Raw genomic sequence first — 19,575 nt, forward strand, 5'->3', positions numbered from 1 at the left:
CATTTTAATGTTTGCTCCTGAATGACTGAGACAGAGATTATTTTGTAAGTACACTCCATTCCCATTCATATTTCCTCATAATATGGCCACTCCCATGTTGTTACCCATGTGGATCACCTCTCCTACTATGAAAAAAACACTATTGGGAAAGTTTGCGATATGTCTGAATGCATTTTCATAGCTGAGAAGTGCAAACTAGCTTTATGTGATATACCAGCCCACCACTGACTAATGGCAAATGCTCTGTGACCCATTAGAATCTATGGAGTTCCATGTAACCCTGTATTTATGTGCAAATGAATAAAAATTACCTTAATAAATTCTGAGTTTCTGTGAAAAAAATGATGGATTATCTAGTTTCAGTTTCACTAAGCCAGATAAAAAAGGGTCAAGCAAAAAAGGTTAATATTCCTGAGCTTCTCCTGTTTAAACCTTCATAAAGGCTTATTTCCTTTTCTTTTGATAACTGACTGTCATTTACTCAGCCCGAAATTAGAGGTAGTTATACGATGCACCAAAGTAACTCCCTAAAATGTTAGAATTATTATTATTAATGCCTATAGTAATCTTTACAATAAAAGGCTAAATAAAATTAAAAAAATGAAAGCATGAGCAAAGGTATTCATGGCATTAAAAAGTACCTTGTAGCTGAAGGCTTATTCTGAAAAGTAATTATGTCTGTCTGCTTTTTAATTAGTGTCCTTGTATTTTTTAAAGGAATACACAATATAGATAACTTTAGAAGAGCATGCGCTGGATGATGATTCAATTATTGTATTTATATTCTTGGTAAACCATAAAGAGTCTTTCTGGCTTTATGCCCTTTCCCATTAGGTGATAAAATTGCCTCATACTTCTTCATTTCTAAAGAATGCCATTGGTATGGGTAATTACCTTTGTCAGATAGAGCCCACAGCTTTGTCCTTGAGATTCCTATGCTCTGTGCCTGGAAAATATTTATTGTTGTCAAATCACGATTTACATTTCAAGATCTTGTCTATACTTTCATCTCTTGCTTTGACTAATAATTCATGAGAATTTCTACTAGTTGTGGCAGTTCTGGTACTTTCCCAAATACCTGGGCGGGGGGCTTAGCTAGCCACTGGTACGTTTTTTGTTTGGCAAGTGAAGGTGAATACCATGAATCATTTGATAAAGGAGTCAATCAAAATGAAAGTAATAGCTCCGTGACTGGAGTGCCTGCAGAATAAGGAAAACAGAAATTCCATTAAAAGCCTTCATTCAGAGATGTAAAAGTTGGTTAAAAGCATTGCTCTAGGCTAAGGGAAATATCCTCTCCCAGGCAGTCCTGCACAGCCTCTGGAGTTCCTCAGCAAACAGATTTGTTGCACGTCCGTGCACAGGATGCACAGAGTGTGAGAAGAGGGAGGAGTTTTAGAAGAGCCTTCTCGTACCCTGATGCAACAGAGCCAACGGGTGCACGCTTCACCTCGGTATTTCCCGGTAGGTCTGAAAAGGCTTGAGTCTGTACTAACGATAAAAGAGCCCATCTGTGCTTGGATATGCTCATGGTAGTACCTCACAAACAGGAACGGAGATTCAACCTGAGTGTGGTCTGAGGAATCCAGTGCTACACATGGTCATAAAAAGGCTAGGAAGGAAATACAAATCTTGAGTATCCCACTCAGTGTTACGTCAGGTGAAAGAAAGATTGGGAACTTTAAAGGGATCATCATTTAGCTGTCTTTACATTTTATGAGCCATGGCTTCTGTTATTTGTTGGTGTGTTTTTCACAAATCTCAGAGGCTGCCAACTGGAATAGATTTAGAAGGTTTTTCTTGTTGAAATCTATGACATCATTCAATACATTTCTACTGTGTAATACACATATTCTTGAGAAAAGGATTACATTGCTTTTTTGAAAAGAGAGTTCCAGGTAAGCATTGCTAATAGTGAATGCATTACAGTACACTTCTCATTTTCAAAGAATTCACTAGAATCCTGTATCTCAAGTAGATTTGAGCTACAGTTTAGGAGGGACGAGTATGCAAATATCAGGATATTAATATTTAAACTGGAGGAATGTTTTGCAGCTAAATTATGTTACTAATATACTTCTTTTTTGCCTAAGTTAAAAGAGCTTCTCTGAGATAAGTCATTACTTTGGTTTCAAACTACATTAGTTCTCCATTTATTACTGCTTTTGTTGCATCAATTAACCAGCAATGACTGAAGTACAGGGCATTTCCTTAGTATTAATGAGACACATGAGGATGGTAGGGAAGTATCTGTAATGTGGCTGTTACAGCCATTAGAAGATGGAAATGGAAACCCATGGAGCTGGAGGCAGAAGAAAGGGTTTCATTATTATATGCCGTAGACATGTATGACAATCTGATAGCTTGAATGATCAGGGATTCTGAGCTCCCTTCAGAATCTGGGTAAACTGAAGCAAAAATGTTCTAATAAATAAATCATGGCTATTTGATTTTCTTTTAGTAGCTGAGTAGCATTGACAACACATAACCCGGTAAGTACTGCCAAAACTGTACAAGAAACTGAAAGAATACCAAGGAGGTTAGCCCAGCCTGAACTCTGCCTTGCTTCACTGCCCAGCAAAATTGCTAACCAGCTAATGCAAGCAACACAAGCATGCCAATGTGAACAGTAGTTACAGCTATCATTGTAACTTATACAAACTAAAAAAATGTATTTGTGTGTTCAGATGAATGGGATCATGTATGACTATTAGGAACCTGACTTTATTAGATTTTACTGAATGGCAGATAATTCCATTTCAAAAAAGTACCAAAGGACCAAAGATGTGATGAGCCTTTGTACATACAAAAAAGATGCACCAAAAGAAAGGTCTGCAAGTTAATCATTCATTCTTACTGCACTGCAAATCAGACTTTCAGAGAATACTTGCATATTCCCCAGATTCCTTTCCTGTTCAGGGCATAGCTCCTGAGAGCCCAAACATCTGAGCAGCATAATCAGCCCCGACTTACAAAGCAAGGCTATTATCCACCCCCGTTCTCTCAAGCATCTAGCCAAAATAAACCTCCCAACCTTGGCATACAATTTTAAGCTCATGTAAGTCTCAACTACACCAGAAAACAATGAGAAATCTCATTACTCCAGCATCTAAAGTCCAGAGACTTTGAAAACAAAGATCACCCTTTATATCTACAGACTAAAAGGTACATTCTCAAGGCAAGGTCATATTTTGTCAATAAGCCTGCTTCATCCAGCCTGCAATAACCTAGATGTTCCTGCTCCTCACTCATTCAGCAGAGAAAACTTGGGGGTATGGCAATCTAGAAAGAAAATTTAAGAATCAAGTCATAGGTGCAATAACTTTCAGTATCCCTCTTGCCATGAGTGTTAATACATCTATTTCTTCTGCACATCCTACACCTGTATTTCAGAGTGATCTTTCAAAGATGTCAAAGTTCTTCGCAACATCCTCTTCTCTTAAAAGTCCATGTGACAGAACTCATCAACATAAAGGAGTCACCACATGACCAGAAAGGAAAAAAGCTGAACAACAAAAAAGCAAAAATTAATTTGATGATATAAGAAAGAAATATAAGAAATCATACAATAGAAAAAAATGTGCAAAATGAATGGAACATTTAAGAGTAGACACTCTTGGAGAGGGTCAAAGCTACAAAAGGAATTTATCTACCAATTTTTCACCAAATTAATGAAAAATTTATAACTAAATCTGAAATACTGAAACTGCCACCTAAATATCACCTGTACTATGTTAATCACTTTCAGTGCAGTCTTCACATTGTTTTATCTTCAGTAACCAAAAAAAGATGCAGATGGATGAGGTATTTGAAGAATTATCTCTAGGGGGCATGTAATCAGTATGTAACATAGTTGCTTTGATTTAAACAGGAGGGATAAAACTATATGGCACTCGTCTACATATTTAAAAAACTTGAACATAAAAGCAGTACCAAAGTCTGGGCAACTGTCTGAGGGAAAGAAACTCCAGGCAACTGTTCCTTAGTCCGTCTGTCTAGTTTACCCACCCAAAAAGAAGCTGCAGACAAGAAACTTCTTCACATAGGCTGGAAGGAGCCTGCTTACAAGGGAAAATGAAAGGAGGGAAATGTCACCCTCGGCACAGGTCTCAGAATATGATGGTAAGACTATTTGTAAACAATAGTATGAACTTTGATGCTAGTTCTGAGTTAGAACTATCCAGACACTTGCTTATGTATAGGAAAACAAAATGTTCTCCCCCAAAAAACAAAACAATCAAACTTTTGCATGTTAAGTACTTACAGAAAAGAGTCAAAGTCCCCGCTAGCTCATGCTTTCTCCTCCCAATTTTGCTAGACATGAAAGGGTTAAGTTCACATTTTAGGGAACTCAGATTAAAAAGAAGTAGCATGTTTAAAATTATTCACAGAAATTCTAAATATGGTTGCTTTCAAAAAGATCAGCCAATCTGAATCTAAATATCCTCATCCTCAAGCCATGTGAAAATACAGAAGTAGTTATGCTCAATTCAGCCAGGCCAATCTTGTGTCTCGGAACATTCCCACCTGAGACAGTGGCTGAGGGGTGACATAAAAGAATAACTTTGTCATGGTGGCAGCAGAAATCTGCCAAAAATTACCTGTGCTTAAAGCACAAATTTAACTGCAGGTAACCCACCAGCACAAAGTTCTGAAACAATGACTCATGTTTTGGCAAAACTTGGTGTTTACCTATTGAAGTGTTGATAAATCAGATATAGATTAGGATCTACCATGCTGAGAATCAGAAAAATAAACCCAGTATCATGGCTTATGATTGGTAAGCAAGTTTGATGGCAGTGAAATGCTCTGGTCGCTGCCCCACAAGAAGAGGGGAGCCTCGGACTGAACCTGGAGAGCAGCTGGCCTGGGAGGAGAAAATGCTCCTGTATGAATGATGCTGAACATATTTATTTTTATGGGAGAGATCAGTAGTCCATTAATATTACTGTCAGTGAAGATATCGTAATGCCAAACTCTGAATTTTCATTTGATGCTTCTGCCTGCCTCCAACAGATTTCGGTTCTTTTGTAGCAGAGATTTTGCTTATTGTGATGTTGAAAAAAGACCTTAAAATGCCCATGTTACCCTGCTTGACAGTTCTATGAACAAATTTAGTTTCTATATGAGGAGTTTAAAAATAATTTCTCTTAAAAAAAGCAAATATAGTAGTCTATGAAATTAAGCTCTTGTTTTATGTAAATGTCAAATAATTATATTATGAATGTGAAAATAAGTCATCAGCAGGAATGCAAATGCTTAGAACAAGATTGGCATTATTATTTTCATAGACAATCTGATAAGAGGCAATTTTACAATGGTGATAGATGCTGAGGCTCCCATGAAGACTAATGATAAGGCTGGTTTCTAACAAAATTCTTGAGTATAATTACGTTTTAAAAATCTGAAGATGCAACAGGCAGGCTTGATTCCGATGTGGCTCAGTAAAGTGCACATCTGTTAACGCTGCAGTCACGCACACATAATGGAGTTAAAAAAATAATTGGAAGAGTTTCTGGAAAAACTTATTATTATTTTGTTCTTTTTTTACTTTTTTTGAGAAAAATGTAAAATTACTTCATTTTACATCTTACTATTCCAGTGTCTGAAAACTTTGGATCACAACCTAATAAATCTGCTTTCATGCCACTGGTAAATCTCATGATCTGACATTCCTCATGTCTTGAGAGAATTGGTATGGAAATTTTATATCTTGCTTCTTTAAAAACATCAGTACTATTCACTGGTTTGATATTAACCTGGGCAAAATATACCCTATGCAACCAGAGCTCGCTTACTTTCCTTATGTAGTTTGATTCCCTGTGTTGGCTTGGCTTTCCTGCAAGCAGAAAGTATTCTTGCTAATTTATCAAAGCAGTGTTTGCCTGCAAGATTTAACAGTAATTAAACGGGTACTGTTGGCACTACTGGCAATGAAATACACAAATTATTAAGTTATGTCATAGGAATACAGTTTACAGGGGTTGTCAGTTGAGACCATAGTTTATACTAAGACCTATCTTTCTCATTTCTGTATGGCATTTCAGTTCTCTGACACAGATTCCCAACAAGTTTGTTTCTGAGAACAAGTACCACAGAACAATATTGGACAACAAAAATGGGCCAATTAAGCATATTTTATCCTCCCATTCATTATGTTCACAGCTACAGTCAGTATTACGAAACTGAGCATTAAAAGTTCTGTATTATAATACTATATCCTTTAAAAAAGATACTCTGGGGGAAAAGCAAGAATTAATATCAGTATTCTACATGCAAGAACTAGCAGCACTGATCATCAGGCTCTGAAGACAAATTTTCTTACAACAATGTGTCAAGCCTGCTTGCACATATGGGAATTATGCATATACATTGATTGCAGAATAGATACATCAGCAGAAACATTTTCATGGTTTGTGTTTCAGTTAAGACAAAGACATGGGACGACAGACCTACGTTCTGAATCTGTTCTTTTGCTGCAATAAATTTATGTCAAATGTATACTCTAAAATACAGTGCTAATATCAATACTGAATTATACTGTCACCTGTGATCCCATCAACAGCGCTTACAATTCCCAATTAATCAAGAATTCTTTTTGATTGAAATCTAGGACCCATATTCCCAGACAGGGTGATGCTCCTGGCTCTCCATGACTTAGGTGTACGGATCAGTCACAACAGCTTTGCGGATCTGAACAATCCATGTCTATAGCTGTGTATCAGTAAATTTATTCATATATATCAAATAGGGCTACTTTCATGTAACATTACCCATGCCCTTAATCATTTATGGCACTGAAACATAATATCACTCAGCATTAAGAACTTTTGGGTTGAGTCTACAATTTACTTCTACAATAGCAAAGCTTTATTTTTTCTGTGTTAATATAAGTAACTAAATATAAGGCTTTGGTTTTAGGTTTTCTGAATTTTGTTTTAACATTTACCATGTATACCATTTACAAATGTAATCATGTGTCTCTTCAAAATCTATACTACTTTATTCACTGAGAATAATACAGTTTTGAAGATGAAAGGGAATGAGTGAAACTTCAGCAGAAATTCAGTTTCCTTTCAAAAATTCTCAAAAGTTAAAAATCCAATGTGCATTACTTTTTACTGAATTATACACAGTTTCCACTGCAAACGTTGCTTAAACCATTTACAAACCCAACAGAACTAAAAGCCAGTATACACAAACACTTACTAGTTTCAGTAGCTACAATGGTTATGTTGTGCCACATATTTGTTTCTCTGTCCAGTGGTGTTGCCAAAGTTATTTTCCCATCTTCTGCATTAATGTTGAACTGTCTCTCAAGGTCAGTGTGCCGATCAATGGAAAACCTACAAAATAGACATCCCTGTAATCTACTTAATGAAGTTGGTGTAATCCATACAATCACAAGACAATTTAGGGAGCCCTCTGAGGGCTACAGTTTTATAGCCAAATGGATTCAGAAGCTCAATAGCATAATAATTTATAAGACAAAATGACAAACTGAGACTAAAAAAACTTAATAATTATTGCCCAAGGAGTAATTAGCTGTATACCCAGTGTGAAGGTCATAAAATGCCCTCAGGTTTACTGGGTAACATCTTTGAAAAACGGTGCTGATCAAGAGTTAATGACACAATCCATCACATTTATTAGACTGTTTCTATGGTATTCCACAGTAACTGATGATAATTTTGACAGTAATGTATTAAGCCCACAAAAGTGGTGGGCCTCATGGTTATTTTAAAAAAGGGCTGAATAATATTATTTTACCAATAAATTTCAGATTAATGAAGCATGAACTATCCAACGAGCATATTATTTGGTTATGGTTCAAGCAGCTCCATGGGCAGAACACAGTGAATCACCGTTTTCCTATAAAACACTTCAAACACTGAAGGACTGATTGTTTTATGGACTGACATCACTGATTTTTAACAAAACGAGTTTCATCTGACAGGTAGTCAGAGTTTGCAAATGTGAATGTCCAGGTAAATTATGCAGCCTAAACAGAGCCAGCCTGACAACAAGAGCGAGCTGCAGTAGATTGCTCCAACGGTGCATTAAGCAGGATGATGATTTAAAGCTCAGAACAGGATCTCCAGGAAAGCTTTTATGTTTGTCCATTTTCACAGAGTTATTTTGTTAACATATTATTCGCAAAAAGAAATTAAATCACAAAATTAAGCCTTCCAATTTTTTGACAGGAAAGGTATGAAATGAGAGAGTTTAGTGATAAACTATTGATATGGTTCAACAAAAATTGACTTCAAGGGGTTTTACTGAATCCCAATTGTGGATTTATGGAAAAGCCTTTTAAGCCTTTGTGTCTATGTATTACAGAACCTAACAGCATGCACTGACAATTTTTACATCTGTTCTGCATTATATCTAGGCATAATAGGGTGAGTTAGGGTACAGTATTAGACTGGATTACATGATATAGTGGTCAGAAAAGTGACTCAGACTGTCAGTTTCCCATTACATTCCTACTTTTTGCAAATACGCTGTGAAATTCACTGATAAAAGAACAAGAGCATATTTTGCTACAGTGACAATGGCAGAGTTATCTGAAATTCAGTTATTCCATTGTGGTTTATGCTTTATCATAAGCAATTTCTGAAAAAAAGTTCTAATTTGGAAGTACCTCTATATGCTACAATAAACATATTCTAATGAACTCAAACTCATTCCAGCATAGCACAATTATTTTGATAGACATAGCATTAGAATCTGATTTCAAAGCTTAGGATTATGGTGTTAATCTTTTTTTTATTTCACTGTCAGATATTTTCATATTCAGAATGAATGATGCATTGCAATTAGATTGCTTGTGCAATGCATCCAGCCAGATAAAATTCACTTTCAGAAAATCAGTTCTAAACTACAGAAATCTATCAAAATTTTAAAGTCTAAATGTTCAAAGACTGTTTTACTGAAGATCAATGCTAGCATGATCATGTTGGTAAGGTATTTAACAACTAATGGACTTAAGAGTGAACCCCCCTGCTTAACTAAGTAATGGGATTTGTTAACACATTTAAGTTTCTGGTTTTAAACTCAGACAACCTAGTTTTATTCACTTTAAAATGAGTGGTTTGGTTAAGAAGAGTACCAGGAAAAAAAGTTGAAGTAAAATTCCAAATATATGTGCCTAAAGCTAGGCACATGCATCTATATTTGGATGTTGGAGTAAACTCATTTTCTAGTGAACTCCACATGCTCAGCTCTCAATGCTTTAATGGGAACTGTACTACCCTCAGCATTTCTGAAAATCAGGTCACTTGTGTGGAAAAATAAAGCTGTGGGGGCCTAACTTCACACAACCATTTTTGAAAATGCATTGTAACTTTATTTGAATGTCTCCCTAGTTCTAATTAAAGTATCAGAAGTGAAATTCTGGTACTAGTGAAGTTAGTAAAAAATATCTTACAGACTTTCACAGGCTTAAGATTTCACTCAAGAAAATACAGGAAAGACCACAATCAACTTTTTTTAAGATGTCATAACTTAAAACCAATTTTAATTCTTGATGTTTACGTAATGTTGCAGAAAGAACTCTTCTGATACCAAACATTTATGACTTTTTTACAGTCCACAAATGAAATAAAATATGAAATGTTTATATGTTACTTAATGTTTAGTTGACCTGGGCTTGACATAAATTCCATTGAGATAAGACACAATTCTTCTCTAAGGATCACACATTTTTAAACTTTTTAAAACATTTACAGTCTTCCAGCAGTTCCTTTTTTTGAAGATATAAAACTGAGAGCATAACATCTGTGAGTTTATTAAATCGCATTTTATCTCATCCCAACACTATTTATTCACAATGCAAAACGAGCATTCAAAATGAAACATTTTTAACATAAGTTACATAGCTTTACAAGACTACAGAGGTAAAACCCTCTTGTGATTTTAATTTGATAAATATTTGGTACAAAAATAAAAATTAAGATCTGCAGTGTCATAAAACTAGGAAAACTAATAGTACATTTGCAGTTTCCTTTTCATGATAATAGTATTGTAACTCTTTTTAATGGGAATGCATTGTCAAATCCATAAGCTATACATAAAACATAGATTTCTCTAAAAATGAGAAAAGAATATCTTGGGAAATAATATCATTTGAAATTGTAATAAACCCAGCACAGGTTATTGGGAAGTTTTGGTTAGTTTATGGGTCTGCTATGGCAATTATAGGAACACCCCCATAGTGGTTTAACAGAAGACTTAAAATGATTCTCAGTCCTGCTCCTGCACAATAGCAATTGCTATTATGACTTAATTTTATCTATTCTTTATTTGCCTCAATGTAAATAAGAGCAGAAATTCTTTTTTTGCTGCACCTGCTGAGATTTAAATCACAGTACTGATACCTCATCAGTGGTAAATCACCATTGTTTATTAATGCCAGGCAGATCGGACATACTACTTAGTAACAGATAAACAGCTGCACAATTAGGGAGGCAGAAAATATCATATCTCAGTTTTTAAGGCCTGCTGTGAATTAAGAAAATGATCAGCTGCTGCCAAAGATGAAATCTCTGTTGATATGAATGGGGAAAACCTGCCAGTGAAGCTTCTCTCTCCACAAAGACACTGAAGGGCAGTGCTTTATAGGAGGGCAGGTACAGTATAGGAGGAAAGTTTATTACTCCTGCTTTTTTCTATGCACTTGGATCATGCTTTATCGAAGATAACTTACCACAGATAAATAGACCGTGGTTATAAAATAACAACAGAAACATGAAATAACTACAACTGAAATCAAAAGATTTGTATGCTAATGGATAACGATCTTTCAAGCCTAATTATACTATAAGCCAGAATGTACCACCCTTACTAAATAAAGTGCAGTAAAGCTTTATGACTAGCTTAATTGAATTCACTGAGTCCCTTTCCCAAGAGAGACGCATGTGGTCTAGTTGTGGTAGCGAGCCACTAACGAATACTTCTGAAGTGACTAGGCTAGAATAAGACAAACCACTAACTGTCTTAATAACTGTTAGACAAATTTGTAAATTCTTTACACCATCAGACTTAAAAGTGAGCCAGGCCCTTAACCGCCATGCACAGCAGAAGAGCAAACAAAGACAAAAGAGAAATTCTGCTGTTTATTTTAAAAATACTGGGTTATGTAAGATATGATGTAGTTAAACTATATGAACAACCAATATGAAGAGATTGTAGAACCATACAATCACAGAATCACATAGGTTGGAAAACACCTCTGGGAACATCGGCTCCAACCATTAACCCAGGGCTGCCAAGCCCATCACTAAGCCATATCGGTAAGCGCCGCAGCTACGTGTCTTTGAAACACCTCCAGGGATGGTGACTCCACCACCTTCCTATGCAGCCTGTTCCAATTCTTGACCACCCTTTCCTTAAAGAAACTTTTCCTAATATCCAGTCTAAACCTGCCCTGGCACAACTTGAGGCCATTTCCTCTTGTCCTGGTGCTTGTTACCTGGGAGAAGAGACCGACCCCCACTTGCCTTACAGCCTCCTGTCAGATAATTCATATTCCTTGGAGAAACAGGTAATGAAAGCACAATTCAGCCAAATACCACGTTAGCAGTTAGCCATACAAAGGTGCCTTTACTTATCCACAATTAGGGCTCAACAACAACGAGAAAAGGCCCATACAACATATGCATCCTTTAGCCCCATCCATCTACAGATGTCTGAATTTCTGTGGCTGATACAGAGATTTCAGGCTAATAACTGCCAAACCTCTGCATTTGACACCAGACATCACTAAATAGCCTTCTTTAGGTATTTACATAAGGGTGGCACGCTCAGAACCAGACTGGTAACCCACCTATACACCTGCTTGTAAATCTGTGATAGGGTTCATATCTTTTATAGCAAGTAATGGAAAGACCAGAGAATGTGTTTCATTTCTTCTAAGCAAGCATAAAGCCAAAGTACTGTTGTATTGGACAGAAATGAGGTTAAACTTTTTTTTTTTTTTTAATGAAACCTAGGAAAAGTTTCTTTCCAGTCTGTTTTCTATAGTATTTTTTCTAAATTCTCTAATATTTTGTCTCATTACTCAATTATCAGACTATTTCCATGTTCAGAGATATCTAAGTTTTATTTCATTTATGGTACTGCAATACTTTGAGTTTACTGAGCCTTGGTGTATAAGACTAATGTGCAGGAGACATGGTATTGGTAGCACCTAAGTTGATTCATGTTTTTTTTCTTTTGTTAGGGTTTTCATAACAAATGCACACAAAAGCTCTCACCAGAATATTGATAGAACAGATAGCTATTGAAAAATATTATTTCCTTGAAATGCAATTAGCTATTGTCTCCTAAAATTCTGTTTTAAAGGAAAAATACATTAAAAAATGGCCAGGCAGCATCAAAATGTCCATTATTTTTAGAACAGAATGTTTTCATTCTGATTTTCAATTTTTAACTTATGATTATAATATTTTTGAAAGTGTATCATTAAACATACACATTAAAATTTACATGGTGCAATAATGGAATAAACACTTTTAATGCACAATCAAAATGATGCATTCTAATCCAAAAACCCAATGCTTCCACATATTTTTGTTAGAAATTGCCATGTTCTAATTTTGTTCCAACTTGGAAAGAAAGAAAGTACATTTTTGCTCCCTGCTTTCCCCTGATGAATATTTTTGCTTCTGTAATAGTAGAATTACTGACTTGAAATCCTTTTTTCTTTTTTTTTTTTCTTAAAATATTTTTTTGCCAAAAAAATTTGAAAAAACAGAATTTGGACTTTCCAGAGCTATGCCAGATAAAGCCAGATTAATGAGATGAGCAAGCAAGAAGAAAAATAAGTTGCATAGAAAATCAAGCTCTTTATCTTGAAGTAGCTATCAAGCCAATACTGTAGAAAAATTAAATCTTACAAAGTACTGCATATAACATTTTTACAGAGGACATATGTCACACTAATTAAATGCCTTTTTTTTTAAATATAATGAATTTTGGCTACTTCTCTTTATGTATATTGTTTCTATATAACTTGATGAGTAATGAAATTCTAATTCAGTTTGCATATATAAAATACTTATGCTTTTAAATTTTTGAACATATCTATAAAATTCTGAAAAAATGGAAATGAGGTAAATATTTTACTCAGTTCAGTTTTACAGGCTTGGACAAAATGGAGAGTGACAGTTTTAGGATATATGTAGGCCTGTAGCTGGTCTAAATTATTAGGGCTTTGAGGCAGGACTAGTAAAGAATTCCAGGGAAACAGAACAAGACTGGAAAAATAGCCAAGGTAGGACTGAAACAGAGTTGAAGTCAGGCTGAGATGAGGAGCAGAGGGGACACAATCAAGAGGCAGAGGAGCACAGGACCAAGCTCAGAGTAAAGCAGAACAGGGCAGAGGGAAGGAACTAATGTTAAATTGAAAGAGAAATGACTATCAAGCTGGAATAAAGGGAAGAAAGCCAACTTGCTGCCACTGTGGCTGGTTTCAGAAGACCCTGTCTTTCTAGTAGCAGAGTAAGTCCTTTTTCACAGATGCCAGGGGACAGCAGTAATAAAATTAGGGGCGGGGCCACTGCTTAAATTGTAATAGATCAAACTGTGAATTCTCTATTACTTTTCTCTGTTTATGTAACATTTTTCTGATCTAGGTAACTACCCTCATTTATTTCCTATTTCTATGATCATATTACCATCTGAGCATCCTGAGAGCTTCTCTGGTAAGAAAAGGAATTTGTTGCCTATTAACACTGTCTGAGTTGTGTGCTGCAGTAGAAAATATATTAATCAATTAATTTGTCTAGATATCTGTGACAGTGAATGCTACATTTAGCTAGTTTTGGAAGGATTATTTAGAAATGAGAGACCAACATAGTCTCCAACATCTTCACACACAAGTGCTAATACATCCAAACATGTTGGAAATTCTGAATTTCTAATTCTGAAAATACTAAAATGTGCAATATGTAGGCCCCCTAAATAAAGGTTTAAAGTTTTGCTCTGTGACAAATCTGATGTAAATGATGATGATTAGAAAATGGTCTTAAGTGACAGATTATAACAATTAACATCATCCTCTTGATGCTGAAGACTGCTTGCATAGCTTAAATTCCCTAAGGCAGTAACACACAGTGATGATTATTATTAAATAGACCCTCTCCAAATATACCTTTCCTATGCATTTGACGTTTTGGTGTTTGTTTTCATAATGGTTTTAACAGGCAGTACTACACATAGCAAAATGTCTTTTGGGAACCTTTGCATCATACCATACTAGCCATGACAAAGGAGGAGTAGAAGGTGTGTGGTCATTAAACATCTATGTGATGAAACTGGAATAGCAGATTTTGTTCAAGTTAGATCAAAAAGGAAAATATTGTAAACTGAAGATGCAAAAGTCATACAGGCACAATCATCTCTGATTTTCTATCTTTAAACCAGGAATGGGTTTAGCCAAAGGAATACAAAATATGTTTTGACAACCTTATAACTACATGGAATAAACTCAGTATTGTTAGTGCAGGCACTAGGAGATTACTCAAAATAATCTGCAGATCCACACTGATGATTGAATCCCATCCAACCTTGTACACCCGGTTTCTTATTTTCATTGCACTGCTACTGTTTCGTAAGACTACTCACGTGGCAAGGAGCATTTTTGTGATTTTGAAAATGATCTGAACTGATAAATGTTACATGATTAAAAAATCTTATGCAAGTATTTTCATAGAAATCAAATGGCATGAGAAGAGTGTCATATACCGCATGGGAAAACATACTTAGCATCCTGCCAGTAGGTTTTTTCAAAGGGAACTTCAAAGCAGCACTACCTGATAGGACTGGAAGACACGTCAGGGTCATGGGCAGCCACCTGACCAATCACAGAGTTAATAGCAGCATTTTCATGCACTTCCAGTAGGTAAGTAGGTGATGAAAAGACTGGTGGCTCATCAGCATCGTCTACTACAATTTTTACCGTTGCTGTATCCTTGAATGGTCCTCCACTGATGAAGCGAGGATCAATATAAATGTTGGCTGCTTCTACCTTCAGAGAATAGGATTTTTTGGTCTCAAAGTCCAGTGGCTGTTAAGAATGACAAAGATAAATGTCTTTTACTAATGGCCACAGAGAAAGAACAAGTGAATATAATGCTGATGGATGGAAGTTATGTGTATTTACGTACATTCAGTGAGTTTTAATGCAATCACTTCCCACTCCCAGAAATCCAACCTGTAAACTTTCAAGTCATATATTGATATCTGTTTATTAACCAGCCTCAGAAAAAACAAGTCTCTTTGTTTTCTTGCTTTTCACAAGAAATTTACCAAGTTATTCTCTCTCATGAATTATACTATTACAATTACATATCAGATAAATACTACAGATTTGTTGGTGATGACATGACTTGCATATTAATCACGCACTTAATCACTGCTTTGTTAGTTGGAGATAAGAAAGGAATTATACTAGCTCCACAGGAATAAATATTTTATTACTTCCAGAACAATGTGAGAAATTCAAAGAAATAACAATTATTATTTGTTGGACATAAGAGGCATCATATGGAAAAATGTAGAGCTAATCATATAAGAAAGTGTTTCAATATTATTGCACTTCAGGTAGCTCTGCATTTCTGTTTATAGGGGTAAATGAGGCAGACATCTCTCAGGAATTTCTTAAAACTAGCAATTTCTATTTCTGTATCTTACTACTATTTTTTTTTTTTTCAGAGAGAGAAGCATGAAACTGATTACTTTATTCTATCAATATACCTGCCATGTCACCATTGTTTTTACTGTTTTACAGTTCCATATTAAAACATAAAAGATGAAAACACAGTGGGTTTAAAGGAATGAAATGCCAAATAAAAAACAAATCTGTGACACTTGAATATTAGAATTTTTCATTATAGGAGATTCAAGTTTGTGTCTTAAAGCACATCAGTAGATTCACTACATAATTCTCTTGTGTCTCACAACGATTCAAATTTCAAAGATGCAAATTGCCAAGCATTGGAAAGATATTAAGATTTGCATTACAATGTCCCAGGGATAAAAAGAAAAGGACATAGAAACTCTAAATCTGCAATGCAAATACCAGCAAAAGCACAAACAGGAACCTTCAGGAAATCTGTCAAAGCCTTCAATATGTATACTTTCAAATTTTGTTGATTTTTTTCAGGTATGAATCAAGCTCTAATGGGATTTGCTCTTTCTTACAAATTCTAGTAAACACGAGAAAAGCTTGCTTCTTTAGCAGCTCTTAAATTAGTAAGCTTTTGTAATTATGAATGGTGATTTATAAATCAGCATATTCACAATTTGCCAATCATAGCTCCTGTATCATTTTTTCAACGGCTTTTCATGTACTTTACAGAAATGACAGTACCCCAATACATTTAGTCATGCTTAATCAGAATATCATATTGAAAATTTACTCTGCATTGTCTAAACTCCATGAATTTATGCTGGAGAAAATCTGTTGCTGAACAGCACCCTCCATACATCATCTACTGTAGCAGAACCAGAATGATTATTGCTGTCAAAATGAATATATGAAACAACATTTTGTTAGAGGCTCAGTTGTGAAATAAAGCCAAGGGAACTGGGGCAAAAGGCTAATTGCCTTAGTTTTCAAAGGAGGCCACAGCATACAATAAATAACAGTAAGAAAGATCAGGATTATATATCATAATTTTCTCTTTAGGAAAACAGATCTAAATTTATGTAAATACACATAATTTTATTATAAATCTACAGGGCTGACAACTAAGAAACAGAAAATATAATCTTTTGACAGGGACTCTACCTGACCTCTTTAATCACAGGTACAAGCTGTATATTATTTACCTGTACTCACTGGATTCTTCTTGGGTTTTGTTTTGTTTTGTTTTTTTCCATTGGAATGTCATGTTTTAGGGGTTTATTTTGGGTTTTAGAGAAAACAAAGATTAATTTAGAGTGCTCTGTTATGTATTTAAAACCCTCTATGCCAGAGTTACAAATTATATTCGTATCCTTTTTCAGAACACAGCATGAGAATCAGCTCTCTCCTCCTTCCACAAAAAATGATGATAATTAAATCTGTAATTAATATTTCATTGACATTACTGGCCAAGTTTTGTTCTAGGTATGCTGTCTCTCTGCACATTTCTGTATATAATTGGGTGGTCCTTCTGTTGTGCACATTGCACATCAAGAATATATCTTGATGCACCTTCCATACATCAAGACTGTACAAACATAGAAAATGTAACAATTGCAGACTCCTTCAGGGCCTGAAATTGGCACTTCTCATATGAAACAGCACTGATCTGCTTGATAAGGTTCACTGACATCACTATTCATTGAGCAAAGAGAGTTCAGCATGAGAAAAGCTGGAAGACAGTCTCTCATACATCAGGTGATTAAATAATATGCCTCAAATTATTTTTTTTTTCTGAATACTATTTTACCAGTCATACAGCAAATCAAATAATAGAGAAAAAGGTATCTGATTTTATGATTTTATGGAACAAACAAAGCATATCAATCTACTCTTCTCCTTTGGAACCAAGAAAGCAAAACCAATCTGATTTGACCACATGGAAGCCCAGATAAGATTAACACATTCCCAGCACTGCAAATACTTCCATGGACGTCTCCCCAGTTGTCACCTAAATGGCAATTTTGAGGGACATGGCTAATACAACCTTTTCTTATCAGTTCACAGGCTTGACACCCCATCCATAGATAAAAGAATCCTTGGAAATCCAGTATTTTCTCATAAAGTAAAGTGTGGCTGGGTGTTTGTATGTAAAATAAACATTTATTATTTTTTTTAACAAAGATACCATTTACCTTTCTCACTCTAATAATGCCATCTTGAGTCTGGGCATCTGTAGTAATTTCAAATATATCCATCCCATCTCCTTCAATAATATCATAGGATGATTTCGCATTTTCTCCAATATCCAGGTCATTTGCTTTCACCCTTCCTATTGGCTCACCAAGAGCAACATCTTCCATTACTGAGAAGTGATACAGACCTTACAAAGAGGAAAAGACTAAATATTACACCTGTTTCCAGTATCTCTTGTGTGCTCTTCATTTGTTTATACTTCCCCAATGCAAACTCTTGAGATGTGCAGCTGATACAAACCACATTTACACAAGTTATTTACAGAAAGCAGCAAAACATGTTCCTCATACAGGAATATTCAGTTTACTATATGTGAATGTTCTTTTCATTACAGTAATAGCCTGCTTCTTTCTTGCAGGGATGCTTAGTGCTGGCAAACATCAATAAAAACCTACCTCCAACACTGGAAGTATGTAACTTTCTCTACTGCAGACACCACTGAACTTACCATTTTATTTATAGACATGCAGTTAGAGTTCAGCTATGAAACTTTGGCTTTCACTCTGTAGAAAAATGGTCTAATGCTTTAAAGATGCTTTATACAATTTCAGGTCTTTATCCTTTAAATTTAATTTGGTTTTGTCTGTTTAACCCTTTCCAGCTTCCTTTTTGTGGTAAGAAACTAAATAGAAACATTGAAGGAAACTCTCCAAATATTTTTTTTTAAAGGCGATAATAACTTTTCATAGCAATCATTACTGCATTTACTATTTGGTTGTAGGGTTAAAATAGAATCCACTAGAAAGTGCTATTCAAATTGTCAAGTTTTTTATTTTCTGTAATACTTGCTTCAGACCTTCTGACCTAAGAAGTGTCAAAAATCTGCTTAGAACTTGCAATATATTATTTTAGGTAAATGTGTTTTTTTTAAAAGAAAACTCGAAATACCAATTCTGTTATTGTATCTCCCAGTTCTTACCAGTACTCTGAAAAACAGAAGACACATGCATGCTTTACATCAAAAATTCTTTATGGAGTGCTTTTTTTTTTACCTCTCACTAACTGACATTTATTGAAGCTACAGTTAATATGTGATCTAATCAATTGCAGTGCTACTTAGTAGTTAAAATAGTTAAAAGGTATTCAAGGTTAGTACCCAACACGAAATAGTTTTTTACAAAGGGTTCTGGACTTGTTCTTTTCTGTCCTCACAGTTGTTCCAAGGCAACAGGTGGTTTTTGCTGTTACGTGTTGCTATTAGTTATCTAAACCCAACCTATTTTGGAATTGTTGCTTTAACCGTTTGTAGGCTGATTGCATTACCAACAGGAAACTGCGAGGAATTCACAAATACATATATTGGCTCTACATATAATCTGTCCCAAAGTGAATTTTTTTTGCTTTCATATTTCTAGGCTAAATTATTAGTGATAATTTGGAGATCATCAAGATTACTCAAGAATATTCATAATGGCTCACAAACAACGAGCAGCCAAAGCAATCAAGTGCCTCAGGAGACGAAATTATGTGTTCATAATTTATACTGCTTTGTGGTTTGAATCTCCAGACACAGTTGATTGCATTTTTAAGTTGGTATTTTTCTCTCAGATTTATTAAGATAATTTACAAAATGTTGTAAAAAAATATTATGATGCAGCTGAGTGTTTTACACAAATTGCTCTCAAGAATTATGAATTGTCCTGTCAAGAAGTCATAGTGCAGAGCTGACCAAAAATCCGCATTATGCA

The 19,575-nt window shown here is 35.2% G+C and overlaps 1 protein-coding gene across 4 annotated transcripts in view; it reads right to left on the reverse strand.

Moving 5' to 3' along the window:
- The window catches only part of CDH8 (cadherin 8), a 214,158-nt gene that overhangs the window by 44,331 nt on the left and 150,252 nt on the right, over positions 1–19,575 (reverse strand). For all 4 annotated transcript variants that reach the window (XM_037409396.1, XM_037409398.1, XM_037409397.1 and 1 more), the window contains 3 exons: positions 17,827–18,014; positions 14,817–15,070; positions 7,210–7,346 (listed from right to left, as the gene is read on the reverse strand). In XM_037409396.1, the coding sequence (XP_037265293.1) occupies positions 7,210–7,346; positions 14,817–15,070; positions 17,827–18,014 (579 nt within the window). The remainder of the gene's footprint in view (positions 1–7,209; positions 7,347–14,816; positions 15,071–17,826; positions 18,015–19,575) is intronic.

The sequence above is a fragment of the Falco rusticolus genome, chromosome 15, assembly GCF_015220075.1.
Source record: "Falco rusticolus isolate bFalRus1 chromosome 15, bFalRus1.pri, whole genome shotgun sequence".
Lineage (NCBI taxonomy): Eukaryota > Metazoa > Chordata > Aves > Falconiformes > Falconidae > Falco > Falco rusticolus.